We start from the raw sequence: 14674 nt of genomic DNA, 5'->3' as shown, positions 1-14674 counted from the left end.
TGAGGGTTAAGAAAAGTAGAAAGCAGTCCTTACCAACAAATCAAACATTTCCACAACAGCAGAAGCCTGGTACAGAACTGCAGATAACTTACATGCATAAGGCAACTTTCATTCACATGCATTGGGGGTGGGGCACGGTGGGCAGCAAACCCAGTCTTCACCCCTGCTGAGGAGCTCGTGCTGCAGCCCAGTGCCAACTTGGAGGGCAATCCCAAGGGCCCCTGCTCTGAGCTCCAGTGGCGGGATGCAGCAGCTGGCATTAGCAGTTGGCGCAGTTCCTCCTTCATTACCGCTACTAACCTCAGTCACATGACAACGCACGGAACGCCGCGCTCGACGCCCAGCAAGGGCGCGTCTGCGTGTGCGAAGAACCGAGCGCCCCAGCTGTTTAAACTCCCAGGAAGACGGGGGTTTCATAGGGCTGAAATATAAAAATCACCAGCTTGTCCGGAACAAGTTTCATGTGGCCCACAGGTTTAAATTCAGGTTTGTTGGATAAACGGTGTCATTGCTTAATTTAAGGAGGATTTACTTGCTCAGTGGTGTTACCCAGATTTTAAGATTGCCGTTTTTGGTTATGGAACAACACATCGAGAGTGTGCCTCAAGGATCGGACTTGGTATGGGGGAACAAAAGAGTATCTCCTCCCTGCTACTCAGATTATTTGAAGAATCTTTTATGCAGACAGATGGCTATTTGTTTCCTGTAATAAATCCATTCAGGTGTTTCAAATTAGCCTTGTTTTATATCATGTGGAAGGAAGAGGTCACGCGGGACTTAAAGTGTTCTGCCAGAACACCAGCCACATGTTCCTCTCCCCTTATCTGGGTCTGGAAAGCCCATCTCCAGTGAAGGTCAGAGACCCTTCGCTTCAGTCAGAAACCTCTCAGGGTCTATGATCCGAAGGGATGGCATTTCTAAAACTGAGGGGAGGGGCTGTAAGGGGAATTGAATCTCTTTTGCAGTATAGAGCATCGGGTCAGGAGTTTACCACAAGGGATGGCTTCTTTCATAGGAACGTATAAATAAGCGCGTTTGTGTTTGTGTAGGTGTGTGTGTGTGTGTGTGTGTGTGCATGTGCGTCTGTGTGTGGTAGGTGTGTGCGTGCGTGCATGCTCCTGTGTGTTCATCCCATATGTCCCAGAGGAGCAGAAAGGTATAAAATGAGATTCTCTAGGAGGACGTCTGCAGAAGAGGGGTAGCGTTTTCATTGTCCACAGCAGGACGGGGAGCCTTTTTGTTCTCCACAGCAGGACGGGGAGCATTTTCACTCTCCAGGGCGGGACGGGGACCGCGCTCCTCCTCTCTGAGTCCCGGGGCGCTGCCGGAGTGGTTTCGGGGCTGAGATGCGGTTCGAGGACGTCCTGCTGCAGGTGGGCGGGTTTTCCAGGTTCCAGTTCCTGCTCCTCTTCCTGCTGAGCCTGCCCCGGCTGATCCTGCCGTCCCACTTCCTGCTTCACAACTTCATCTCGGGAGTGCCCTCCCACCGCTGCGCTGTCCCAGACCTGCCAGAGGGGGGCGCCACAGCCGACGCCGACACCCTCTCGCTGCACCTCCCCCAGGAACCCGACGGCTCCCTGAGCTCCTGCAGGGCCTACGCCTCCCCGCGCCTCCTCCTCCCTCACGCCCCCGGAAACTCCTCCAACGCCTCCGCCATCGTCCCCTGCCAGCACGGATGGGTGTACAACAGCTCCCAATTCCTCTCCACCACCGCCACACAGGTACCGAGCTCCGCCCCCTACGCCAGGGGTAGGAAACCCCGTTCCTGTGCACTCCAGTTCCTACAGTGGACTCTTGCTCTTACTGTAATTAGATACCTGTATTTATACAGGGAAATCCCTCTGAGACCAGGTTAGCCACCATTAGAGCAAATCTTAATCGTTTAACGGAGCCAATGGTTCATGTATTCTGCCATTTTAACTACAGTTATTAATACGTTGCTGAACGACAGCTCAAGAAGATGCTTTGTTACGATGTAAAACATTTTACTTAGGTCTAATTTACATTTGCCTACATACAGTAGGTCAAAATATATATTTTCTTTGAAATGTGATCGTCAGTTGATTGTCTGTCTACTGCTTAAAAATTTAAGTATATTTCTCATTGTCAATTTTGCCAACCTACATCCACCTTGGACTCATTTCTTATTATGTGTAAATCTAATAGAATTTTTTGCAAGAAAAAGATTTGCCTAATTCCTGAGACTGCCAAGAAGTCTTCATTCTGGTCAACTTAATTTAATTTCAGTACGTCAGATCACGTAATTGACGTACTTTATCCCACTCCTGGTGTGATGTTCGGGATTGCGGGTGATGTCTGTGCTAGCTGGGTATGAGCCTTTATCTCATTTCTGTTTGTCCCGCAGTGGGACCTGGTGTGCGAGGATAAACAGCTGAACCAGGCGCTGGCAACGTTCTTCTTTATCGGAGTCACCTTTGGCGCCGTGATATTTGGCAACTTGTCAGATAAGTAAGTCCTTATTAGTGACACGCTCCAAGACGGATTATAAACCCGACAGGGTCTTTTTAAAATGTATTAACAATACTACACTACTGCACTAACACTACCCATCTGCAGTTTACGAGTTACAGTATGACTACTATAAAGAGACGAATGGCTAGAATTCACTCACATTTGTGAGATACTTCAGGCTATAGTGTGCATATGGACACAGTGTGTCACAGTCTTGCTTTTTTCTATTTGACGCACAACTCGCACAGCTAATTGTTTTAGAAATAAAAGACTCTTGTTTCCAGTGCACTCACTTTCCAGGTATAGATAATGGATGGATGGATGAATTTGAACATAAAATGACTATCACTCATATTATTCAAATATAGTAATTCTCAAATGTGTGGGAAATATTGTACTTTAATAATAAATAGTATCTGTGAAATTGACAAAAAAGTTATTCATAGATTATACCCCCCCCCCCCCCCCCCCCCCAAAAAAAAATGGTAACAGTTTTTGGCAAATTGTGCACCCTCCCTTTGCAAGAATTTAATGTGTTTAGTAAGATTGGGGAAACCTCAGGAAGCTCTTACGGGGGGTCATATTTTTGCCGTTCCTCCATCCAGTGTATTTCAGGGTCCTTCAGACCCTTCAGTCTGCACGACCCCTTCAGTTCAAGCCACTGTTGTTTGACTGGGTTCAAGTCTGGAGACGACCACGCACAGCAGCCCTCTTGTGGACAGTTGCACACTTCTTGGTCGATTTTGATGGTATCCCTGGGGTCACTGTCCTGTAGAAAGGTCCATCTGGGGTCAAGATTGAGCTTCTGGGTGGAGGGGAGAAAGGTTGTGTGCTCTACCAGGCAGGTTAATCATTTTTCCGGTAGTGTTGAACTTCTTAATTATTAACCTTACAGTGGAAAAGACTGTCTTTATTTTTTTGTTTGTTTGTACCCATCTCCTTATGTGTGAGGATTAGGGACGCTTTGTTATTTGTAGCCCTTTTCCCATGGTGATGGGGGATCAGGATTATGGCAGATCACCATTATCCCCTTCTTTGCATGAATACATGCTGTCCCATGGGCTGAAGAGGATCTCAGTATGAATAAATTAAATAATAACTGATATTAGCCTTGTGTCACAAAGCTGGCCGATTCTTCAGGCAACCGGGGGTTTTTTTTAATTACCGGAGTTCAAAAATATATAAAACAGTTTATTTACGCACAAGCCAGAAATGCAGGCACAACATAGTTGTAGGACATTTACTTCTAAATTAAAAACAGCATTACTTGGTGTTCTTGTGCATTGTTATAACCATTAACTCGCCTCAGCAAATCACACGTGACTGGAAACTGTGAACTGTAAATTTCTCACAGGTTGGAATTCTTAAAATTGTGCGGGAGTGCAGAGCATAATTTGTCTAAATGGAAAACTATGTGTCGTGCCGAAAAACTCATGTTATTGTTTATTTATACCTCACTCTTGTCTCAGAGATCAGTAACATGTTCCCCCAATAACACGACTGTCCGTGAAATAGAACACTGAGCAGCAAAGAAGATTCCTGCTCTATAAAACTGCTCAGGTGTTAAACCTGACCGTGCACATGTCCACTCCCCAGTAATTTAAGGTGTCCATACCCTTCAGGTAAGATCAGTTGTAAGTGGGGGGGGGGGGAAATGCTATCTTTGTTACAAAAACACATGGAAACATGCTGTTGCTGATAATTCTGTGGAAAACTGCCTACGAACATTAACGCTGTGTGGAAATCTGTGCTAACATAAGGTTACCGGTCACACTTCACAATGCTGGACACAAATAAGCGTTTACTATTGCTTGACTTTATGTGTAAATCATGATGAATGAACTAAAGCTCCTGAAGCAGACACCAGAGTCAGATATGAATGATTATTAAAAAGGGTCATAATCACATATTGATTCCCTGTTTTAAAAAAAGACACCCAGTGGGCAGAAAACCTCAAAAAAAAAAAAATCCCACTACTGATGTGTTGAGCTTTAGTCTGTGTCTTCATTCATCATGATTTCTGCTTTAGTTTACATTAGTAAATGCTTGCGTGTTGTGAAGTGTTACCTCAGGTAAGTGCCGCTGTCATGGCTAAAGGTTCTCTCAGGTTACTGCTCCAGGGGCCCTGGTTCTGTCTTGTCTTGTCTTGTCAGTGTTGTTGTTGTTGTCCTTTTTATTGCTTTTATGTTCTGTCTGCTACTTTGCTGGGTACAAATAAAGTTGAAACTTGAACCTGAACTTGTCTGAAGATCTGTGAGGTAAAGGGGGAGAAAGGTCCGTTTGTTTTTCGATATGTAACGAATGAGTGAGAGATTTGCCTGAGGTGAGATTTGAATCTGGGCCTCTCGCTAGTCTGTTTGTTTCTTAGGCGAACGCGTTACCAGTCAGCTAAAGGCGGACCCGCCCCGAGCCAAGGGCAACATCGTTATTTTTTTTATTTCAGGGTGGCGTCCTCAGGGAGTGTTGATCGTTTTATTTATTGATAAAAGTGATTTTTGATGATAATTATGTATAAAGACCCACAAGTGCACAGCCAAACCCAGTACTTAGCAATGGCGTGTGTGTGCGTGTGTGTGCATGTGTGTGTGTGTGTGTGTGTGTGTGCGGGTGTGTGTGCGTGTGCGGGTGTGTGTGTGTGTGTGTGCGGGTGTGTGCGTGTGCGATTGTGCGGGTGTGTGTGCGTGTGCGTGTGTGTGTGTGTGTGTGCGTGCGTGTGTGTGTGTATGTGTGTGTGTGTGGGTGTGTGTGTGTATGTATGTGTATGTGTGTGTGTGTGTGCGTGTGCGTGTGTGTGTGTATGCGTGTGTGTGTGCGTGTGCGTGTGCGTGTGTGTGTGTGGGTGTGTGTGTGTGTGTGCGTGTGTGTATGTGTGTGCGTGTGCGGGTGTATGTGTATGTGTGCATGTGTGTGTATGTGTGCGGGTGTGTATGTATGTGTGCGTGTGTGTGTGTGTGCGCGGGTGTGTGTGTATGTGTGTGTGTGTGTGTGCGTGTGTGTGTGTATGTGTGTGTATGCGTGTGCGTGTGTGCGGGTATGTATGTGTGTGTGTGCGGGTGTCTGTGTGTGTGTGTGTGTGCGTGTGAGATAGCTGCTGGGTAATACCTCCTCAGTCAGAGGAGTGCTGATGCCCTCTGGGTGACCTCTGACCCTGAGCCCCGCCCGCAGGTTTGGCCGGAAGCCCATGCTGCTGCTGTCGTTTGTGAGCTCTGCGGTCCTGGGCACCGCGTCGGCCTTCTCCGTGTCCTACGCCATGTTCGCCGTGACCCGCGCCCTGTGTGGAGCGGCCCTGACCGGCATGACCATCACCACCCTGGCGCTAAGTACGGCCGCCCCCGTCCGCCCCCCCCGCCCCTGTCCGCCCCCGTCTGCCGTCCCCCCCCGCTCCCGTCCCCCCCCGCCCCCGTCCTCCCGGTCCTTTCTGCTCCATAACGTGCAGACGGCAGCATACTATGCAGGATTTTTTTACCTTGAAAATGTTATAAAATAACCATGCTCGGCCATGTCTATGACGCACTGCCAGTCTCGGGTTACTGACCTAAACATACAATCAAATGTAAAAATAAAAATAATTGGCGAAAATATGTGTTTCTATTAAATCCCAATACATTTTTTTTTTTTTTAAATGACGAAGTTGCCAACAAAAAGTACTGTCGCATGAAAAATAAATAGTGGTGATATGTGTTTTTTGTATGTTTCTTGTTAAAATTGTCAGTAATCGGGAGGGATTTTTTGTACTGCTGTCTCAAGGGTTAAACCTTTCTCAGATGAATTCTGCGGCCCGGGTGTGCTGTGGATACGGGTCAGGAACTCTCCCCAGCGACCCTGCGGCTTTCAGAACAAGCCAACCGCATGGAGTCTGAAAGCGCTGCGGTCAGCAGATTCAAAAAACAAATCGGTTATAAAATATGTTCGTTTTATTATTTCATTTATACTTTTTTTTTTTTTACAGATTGTCCCACTGGGAAAAAAATCTAATGTTTAAAAGATTGAGCCGAGATACCAGCAGCACATACAGTGCATTAGGTTTCAACTGACAAACAAGCAGCTAAACAGGACAGAAATATGTAAAACATTTACACAAAGATTCGTCGGACGCATACAAACATGGCTGCTTAATATTTCAGTGGAGTGCCTCCTAAAATGAATGTGCTGCTTACCTGAAATCGATAATCTAAAAGCTCTTAATTGAAGCTTTTAAAATTCTTGTAACTTACACAAACAAAAAAAAAAGACAAAAATAACAGTGGCAGTGTAGTATAACGGGTAAGGAGCTGGTCTTGTAACCTAAAGGTCACAGGTTAGTTTCCTGGGTAGGGCACTGCTGTTGTACCCTTGAGCAAGGTACTTAACCTGCATTGCTTCAGCTGTATAAATGGATGCTATGTAAATGCTATATTTAAAAAAATTAAAAGTTGTGGAAGTCGCTCTGGATATGAGCTTCTGCTAAATGCCTGTAATGTAATGTGATGTTTAAAGCCTGAAGCAGTCGGGTCATTGTGACAGTGGCAAAGCCCGTCAGAGCAGGAGCGCTGATCCAGGGTCAGGTTTCCCGCGCCCGTATCCAGGCCTTAGCGCTGTGAGCCGAAAGGCCAAACTGATCCCAGATCAGCGCTCCTGGTCTGAGGTGCCGTTCGGACAGCCGTTGGAAAAGCGGTCCGTTTCCCCACCCAGGCATCGAGTGGACGGACCTCGGGCACCGCACGTTCACGGGCACCATCATGGGCCTGGCCTGGAGCCTGGGGAACATGCTGCTGGCCCTGCTGGCCTACTGCCTCCGCGCCTGGAGGCTCCTACTGCTCGCCATCACCGCCCCCTGTCTCGCCGCCATCGCCGCCTGGTGGTGAGTCAGAGATGCTGTACGCTCACCAGATAATCTACTCAGCTCCGGCCTGCCTCCCTTCCGTCATCCCTGCCTCTGAACTGCGGGTTTCGGGTGGTGAAAGGAGTTTCGGAGCGGAGTATCTGACTTGTCTGGAGGATCTGTGATTGAGTGCATTGATGAGCCTTTAACCTGGCTGACTGCAGCAGGTTTGGCCCATCCCCTCTGGTATTGTGTGTTGTTTTAAGGTGGATCCCAGAGTCTGCCAGGTGGCTGCTGGCGAATGGGAAGGTGGACGAAGCTCACATGTACCTCCTCAGGTGTGCCAGAATGAACAGGAAGCACGGCTACGCCTCCGAATTGGACACGGAGGTGAGCTGCACTGCCCTGACCCGCCACACCTCCGGGGTCAGAGCCCAGTACTGGAGGGCCTCAGTGTCTGCTGGGTTTCACCGTTTCAGCACCAGTGCTTTCTCCAGGTTGTTGATTGGCTAAAAAAAATGTTCTCAAGATCATGATTGGCTGGCTGCTGTTTTAAAGGAAACCACAGGCACCTGCAGGCACTGTGGCCCTGTAGGACGAGCTGTAACCCACTTCTGAACGTTTGAAGGGTGATCATGCTAGTACAGTTCTGTAGTCACATGTCCTGCAGCGGTCATCTCCACTGCATTCAGGAAAATAAGAAAATTTAAGAAAAAATTTAAGAAAAAAGTTTGCAAATTCTTTTTTTTCTTTCTCAAATACATGTACACGAAGTGGGAAGAAAGTATTTTATTGCTTTTTTCTGTAGCCCGTCAGCCCAGACATAAATGGGTAGAAAAAACGTGAAGAGATCTCGTGAAGACACAACGCAGTACACAGTAACAGGGCGTAAATCTGGAAGGCATTAGTAGGAAAGCGCTGGTTCTCTCTCTGGGTGTTACCAGCCTGTTCTCAGGGGTCATTTCTGATGCAGCTCTTGTTCGAGAAGCTCTGTGAAGTCTGGCTGAAGCTTAGATTTTTTCCGTCCGAACGATTATTTCTAAGAAGTAACTCTGCCGTGTGAGAACTTCAGACGAGAGCAAAAAAAAAAAAGAAAAGCGTGGAATTTCAGAAATGTGACAAGCGAATGGCTCTGGGGTTGTAAAACTGACTTATTGTGCAGGTAACAATCTGTAGTGAGTGCTTTTATTTATTTTTTTCCTCGTAGGTCCTGAAGAAGATGGTGGAATCCGAGACCTCCGGCAGAGTCTACTCTTACCTGGATCTGGTGAAGACGCCAAAACTGAGGAAGATCACGATCTGCTCAGGGATCGTCTGGTACGGAACAAAAACACATCCGCTGGCTCCCCTGCGTGGCTTCAACTGCAGGATCGCATTCTCCGTGACAGCTGACTGCCCAGGGGCCATCTGCAGCTGGCTGCGCAGGGGGCATTCGCAGCTGACGGCCCTTGTGTAACCTTGTAGAAACCCAGCTGCGTGCAACATGGAGAAACAACTCCACCATAGAGTGTTATTTTGAAACCGGATCAGCTCTCTCGTGCTCACATGGTCCACTTGTTTCATGCATACGATGGCGCACTGGAGTATGGTTCGCTGGAAGTCACAACCACACCCGAACGTTCACGCAATCTGATCTTGCCAACAGTCTTTAACTCCCCAGCCCTGATCTCATGCTCGTGAATTGTGTGTGTGTGTGTGTGTGTGTGTGTGTGTGTGTGTGTGTGTTTTCTGTAGGTTTGCTGTTGCATTCACATATTATGGGATCAGCCTGAATGTCACGGGTTTTGGTTTTAATGTGTACCTGACGCACTTCCTGTACGCGGCCATCGAGGTCCCGGCCAAGGTGGGGACGTACTTCGCCCTGGACTGCATCGGGCGCAGGAACAGCCAGGCCCTGTTCCTCATCAACGCCGGTGTGCTGATGGGGATTAACATGCTCATACCCACAGGTAACACACTCATACCCACAGGTAACACACTCATACCCACAGGTAACACACTCATACCCACAGGTAGCACACTCATACCCACAGGTAACACACTCATACCCACAGGTAACACACTCATACCCACAGGTAGCACACTCATACCCACAGGTAGCACACTCATACCCACAGGTAACACACTCATACCGACAGGTAACAAGCTCATATCCACAGGTAACACACTCATACCCACAGGTAACACACTCATACCCACAGGTAGCACACTCATACCCACAGGTAACACACTCATATCCACAGGTAGCACACTCATACCCACAGGTAACAAGCTCATATCCACAGGTAACACACTCATACCTACAGGTAACAAGCTCATATCCACAGGTAACACACTCATACCCACAGGTAACAAGCTCATATCCACAGGTAACACACTCATACCCACAGGTAACACACTCATACCTACAGGTAACACACTCATACCCACAGGTAACAAGCTCATATCCACAGGTAACACACTCATACCCACAGGTAGCACACTCCCACAGGTAACACACTCATACCCACAGGTAACAAGCTCATATCCACAGGTAGCACACTCCCACAGGTAACACGCTCACAGGTAACACACTCATACCCACAGGTAACAAGCTCATATCCACAGGTAACACACTCCCACAGGTAACACACTCATACCCACAGGTAACAAGCTCATACCCACAGGTAACACACTCCCACAGGTAACACGCTCACAGGTAACACGTCACTTCATGCCTCATCTCTCTGAGAAAATGGCCATGGAAGAAAGAGATTGCATAAAAGCCCAACACCGGCACAGTGACAATCAGGCTGAGGTTTTTCAACTAGCAGTTGTTGCCATGTACAGTACTGCATGATGCTGTGATGTCATAGTGTGGTAAACTGTGCCGCTCCCTTCTCTCTGCAGAGCGCGCGCTGGTGCGGACGCTGTTGGCGGTTATCGGCAAGGGCTTCTCAGAGGCAGCGTTCACTACTGCGTTTCTGTACACCGCTGAGCTCTACCCCACCGTCATACGGTGAGAATACACACACTCCAGACCCCACCGTCATACGGTGAGAATACACACACTCCAGACCCCACCGTCATACAGTGAGAATACACACACTCCAGACCCCACCGCCATACGGTGAGAATACACACTCTCCAGACCCCACCGTCATACGGTGAGAATACACACACTCCAGACCCCACCGTCATACGGTGAGAATAAAAACTCTCCCGACTCTGTCATGATGTGAAAATTCACTGTCTTTAATTGGGCCCTCTCACAGGCAGTGTGGTTTGGGGTACACCTCTTTAATTGGGCCCTATGCACACGCAGGCAGTGTGGTTTGGGGTACACCTCTTTAATTGGGCCCTATGCACACGCAGGCAGTGTGGTTTGGGGTACACCTCTTTAATTGGGCCCTGTGCACACACAGGCAGTGTGGTTTGGGGTACACCTCTTTAATTGGGCCCTATGCACACACAGGCAGTGTGGTTTGGGGTACACCTCTTTAATTGGGCCCTGTGCACACACAGGCAGTGTGGTTTGGGGTACACCTCTTTAATTGGGCCCTGTGCACACACAGGCAGTGTGGTTTGGGGTACACCTCTTTAATTGGGCCCTATGCACACGCAGGCAGTGTGGTTTGGGGTACACCTCGTTCGTCGGGCGAATCGGAGGCTCCCTGGCTCCCCTGGTGATGCTCCTTGGTGACGCGTGGACCGTGGCCCCGCCCGTAGTCTTCGCCGCGGTGGCGGTGCTGGGCGGCTGCATGACCCTCCTGCTGTCGGAGACGCTGAACGTCAGGCTGCCCGAGACCGTCCAGGACGCGGAGGGGGATAGGTGGGTACCGCGCGGCTGCGGCTGCTGCTAGGCAACAGAGCTGACTAAAGGGTTAACCGCGTTATGCAGGTAGTCCCGTTTTAACTCTGCTCCTCTCTCCCTCAGACATAAACGTGCTCCTGAAAACGCCCCTGATCCTGAAGTTACTGAGGTCCATTTAAGACCACTCATCTGAAACCTCATGGTGTTTTACGAGTTCATTTGGTGTGGGAACAGTGAATGAACTTTGCAAAGAAGCATACTGGATACACACGTTGAACGGGCTTGAATGATTTTAATCTGTCTTGTTTCTTTTTTTATAATTGTGCTTTGCATCATGTACAGTATGTTTCTACCTAAAACATACTCTACAACAGCAGCAGCAGCAGCAGTAGCAGTAGTAGCAGCAGCAGTAGTAGCAGCAGCAGCAGTAGCAGTAGCAGTAACAGTAGCAGCAGCAGCAGCAGTAGTAGCAGCAGCAGCAGCAGTAGTAGCAGCAGCAGCAGCAGCAGTAGTAGCAGTTAGCAGCAGTAGCAGTTAGCAGCAGTAGCAGCAGTAGCAGCAGCAGTAGTAGCAGCAGTAGCAGCAGCAGTAGTAGCAGCAGCAGCAGCAGCAGTAGTAGCAGTTAGCAGCAGTAGCAGCAGCAGCAGCAGTAGCAGCAGTAGCAGCAGCAGTAGTAGCAGTTAGCAGCAGTAGCAGCAGTAGCAGCAGCAGCAGTAGCAGTAGCAGTAGCAGTTAGTAGCAGTAGTAGCAGCAGTAGTAGTAGCAGTAGCAGTAGCAGTTAGTAGCAGCAGCAGCAGCAGTAGTAGTAGCAGTTAGCAGTAGTAGCAGCAGCAGCAGCAGCCCTCTGCTTCAGGGCCCTGAGAGGGACATGTCAGCTGAGGCCGAGTTGAACGATTGATTGGCGTTTCTTCTCCATGTTCCCGGCGCACGTGGTGCTGAGGTGCTGTCGGACCCTCGGCCGGGGCGGTTAATGAGTGTGAGAACAGGAAGGAAGTCATCTGTGTTCCCTCTGCATGTGACACAAACACTCGCTGTGCGTACAATCCGCTGTCACGCCAGGTCACTGAGCGTAAAGGCCATGGGACGGGTGCATCTCTGCCAGTGGTGTACTTCTGAATGCCACAGCAAGGTTTGCCAGTCACTACTTCTGCATATTGCAATTCAGGATGTAACATTCTGAAACATTGTTTAACGCGTAGGAGGGACTGTGTTCTTGTCCATGGGCGTATGGTTTAACACTTTTGTTTTTGTCTTGTTTTAAGGGTGTATGAATGTACAATAAAGGGTTTTATCTTTTCAGTTTTTGCCAAACATTATGATTTGTGCTCATCTGTAAACCTGGAATCTGTTTATCAAATCTAAATAGAAATTAAAATATGTTTTTGTCAAATCTACAAGTGAATCAGTGTTATATGGGTATAATTGCAATTAGCTCATTAGCTCACTCAGCCAGGGTAATTGGTGGAAACAAAAACAAGAACCTGCACACACACCGGCTCTGCAGGGCCGAATTTTCCACTCCTGCTCCACTTCGTTTGCCACTGGCTCGTACTTTTACACAAATTACTGACCTAAATTAGTCTGCATTTTGTTGTATTTAAAACAAATAATAAATATTCTGTATATGGTCTTATTGTCTGTGTCTCCAAACTCAATGGCCTAAATTGGTATTTTAAAAATTATAGTGCTTCATGCTCAATCACGAAAAGTCTGATTTAGATTACACCCCATTATTTATCCAGATTTAAACAGCTGGCTGTGCATTACACACATTTGTGTTGCACTACCTCAAAATATACTGACATAATTTCATTATATATGGACACCATTGTCATTTAAGACAATGTTTCTCAACCTGGATCCTGGAGATCCCCTGTATGCTGGTGTGCTTCTAATACATTTCTGACATAATGTGGCTTAACATGAAAAGCACCTAATGAAGAAAAGAGCTTGTTAAAATTTTGGGATTGCAATTGTGGCTGGAATTAAAACCAGCATACACAGGGGGCCGCAGGACTGAGCTGGGGAACAGAAATGATGAAATTACCGATGGGCCTAATTCAGTTTTCCGGTACATTACAGCAGGGGTGTCCACTCCAATCCCAAAATGGCCGGCGTGGGTGAAGGGTTTCCTTTTAGCTCAGCTATATGTCACCTGATTAAACTATTTAACTAATCACGGTCTGCAATCAAGACCTTGATGGGCAGAGTCCGGTGTACTTACGGCTTGGCTAAAACAGAAACCTGCACCCCCGTCGGCCGGCCCCATGTAAGATCGGACATCCGTTCCATACTCAACAGCTTTCGGGGCTGTTACTCATTGTGTTGATTGAGGAACAATGACTTTCCCGTGTTTTGGATCGCAAATCATTACCCTAATCAGCATGTCATCCTAACCTCAGTGAGTGTGTTTGTCACAGCTAAACACGCGTACAGGTCGTGTGGAGTCACAAACTGACCTGGCCTTGGGGCCAAGCTGCATTAATCAGGTACCTGATGCATTCTGATAATTGAATGATTACATTCAGTCAAAAGTCAACACTGTTAGCAATTGAAACTTGTGTGGATAGAGGTGTCTTTTGACCGAGTATACTCAGGTACCCAGTTAATACAGCTCTGAGCTGTAATTCAATTATTATTATTCAGTCAAAAGGCACCGCTATTCACAATTGCAATTTGCTAGGAAGTACATTAAAATCTGTGCAATATGGAGGAGGTAGTGTTATGGCTTGGGCCTGTATGGCTGCCTCTGGAACTGGCTCAGTTGTCTTCAGTGATGATGTGAGTGCTGATGGCAGCAGCAGTTTGAATTCTGCTCAGGTCCAGCCAAATGCCTCAAAACTGACTGGGCAGCACTTCACCTTGTAGCAGGACAAAGACCCCAAGCACTCTGCTAAAGCAACCAATTAGTTTTTTTGGGCTAAAAAGTGGAATGTCCTTAACTGGCCAAGGTCACTTACTGAAGACTGAAGCCAAAAATCCACCAAAACAAACCGGACCTGAAGATGGCTGCAGTACAGGCCTGGCAGAGCATCACCAGGAAAGATGCCCTGTGTCTGGTGATGTCTATGTAATGTAGACTTCAGGCAATTGTTGAATGCACAGGATTTGCCACCAAGTACTAAATATAACAACTCCCCTTAAGATTGTTAATTTGTCCAATTAATTTTGGTGCCCTAAGAATGGGGGGAATAAAAAGGCTGTAATTCCCCACATGGATCACTGGATATGGATGTATATACACTTATTATATACACTTTTACATTACATTACATTACAGGCATTTAGCAGACGCTCTTATCCAGAGCGACTTACACAACTTTTTACATAGCATTTTACATTGTATCCATTTATACAGCTGGATATATACTGAAGCAATTCAGGTTAAGTACCTTGCTCAAGGGTACAACGGCAGTGTCCTACCCGGGAATCGAACCTGCAACCTTTCGGTTACAAGCCCAGTTCCTTACCCACTGTGCCACACTCCGTTTTAATGTTTGCAATCTGCATTTAACCTCATATTTTATTTAATTTTCATTTCATTTGCTGTACAGTTTTGTTTTGGCTCTTCATTGTCTAAATACTTACAGGACTGAACTGTATATGAA

General features: G+C 47.4%; 1 protein-coding gene across 1 annotated transcript; it reads left to right on the top strand.

Moving 5' to 3' along the window:
- The first annotated feature begins 1102 nt into the window (after positions 1-1102).
- Positions 1103-11434, top strand: slc22a7a (solute carrier family 22 member 7a). The gene is made up of 10 exons (XM_035400854.1): positions 1103-1721; positions 2366-2469; positions 5638-5792; positions 7144-7312; positions 7540-7663; positions 8481-8590; positions 9008-9222; positions 10163-10271; positions 10878-11084; positions 11190-11434. Exons 1-10 carry the CDS (start codon positions 1347-1349, stop codon positions 11257-11259), a joined length of 1638 nt encoding a protein of 545 aa, XP_035256745.1. The 5' UTR covers positions 1103-1346; the 3' UTR covers positions 11260-11434.
- Positions 11435-14674: the final 3240 nt, after the last annotated feature.

This window comes from Anguilla anguilla, chromosome 18 (genome assembly GCF_013347855.1).
Source record: "Anguilla anguilla isolate fAngAng1 chromosome 18, fAngAng1.pri, whole genome shotgun sequence".
Classification (NCBI taxonomy): domain Eukaryota; kingdom Metazoa; phylum Chordata; class Actinopteri; order Anguilliformes; family Anguillidae; genus Anguilla; species Anguilla anguilla.
Note: the sequence above shows the minus strand (reverse complement) of the source record. Positions and strands in the feature narration are given on the sequence as shown.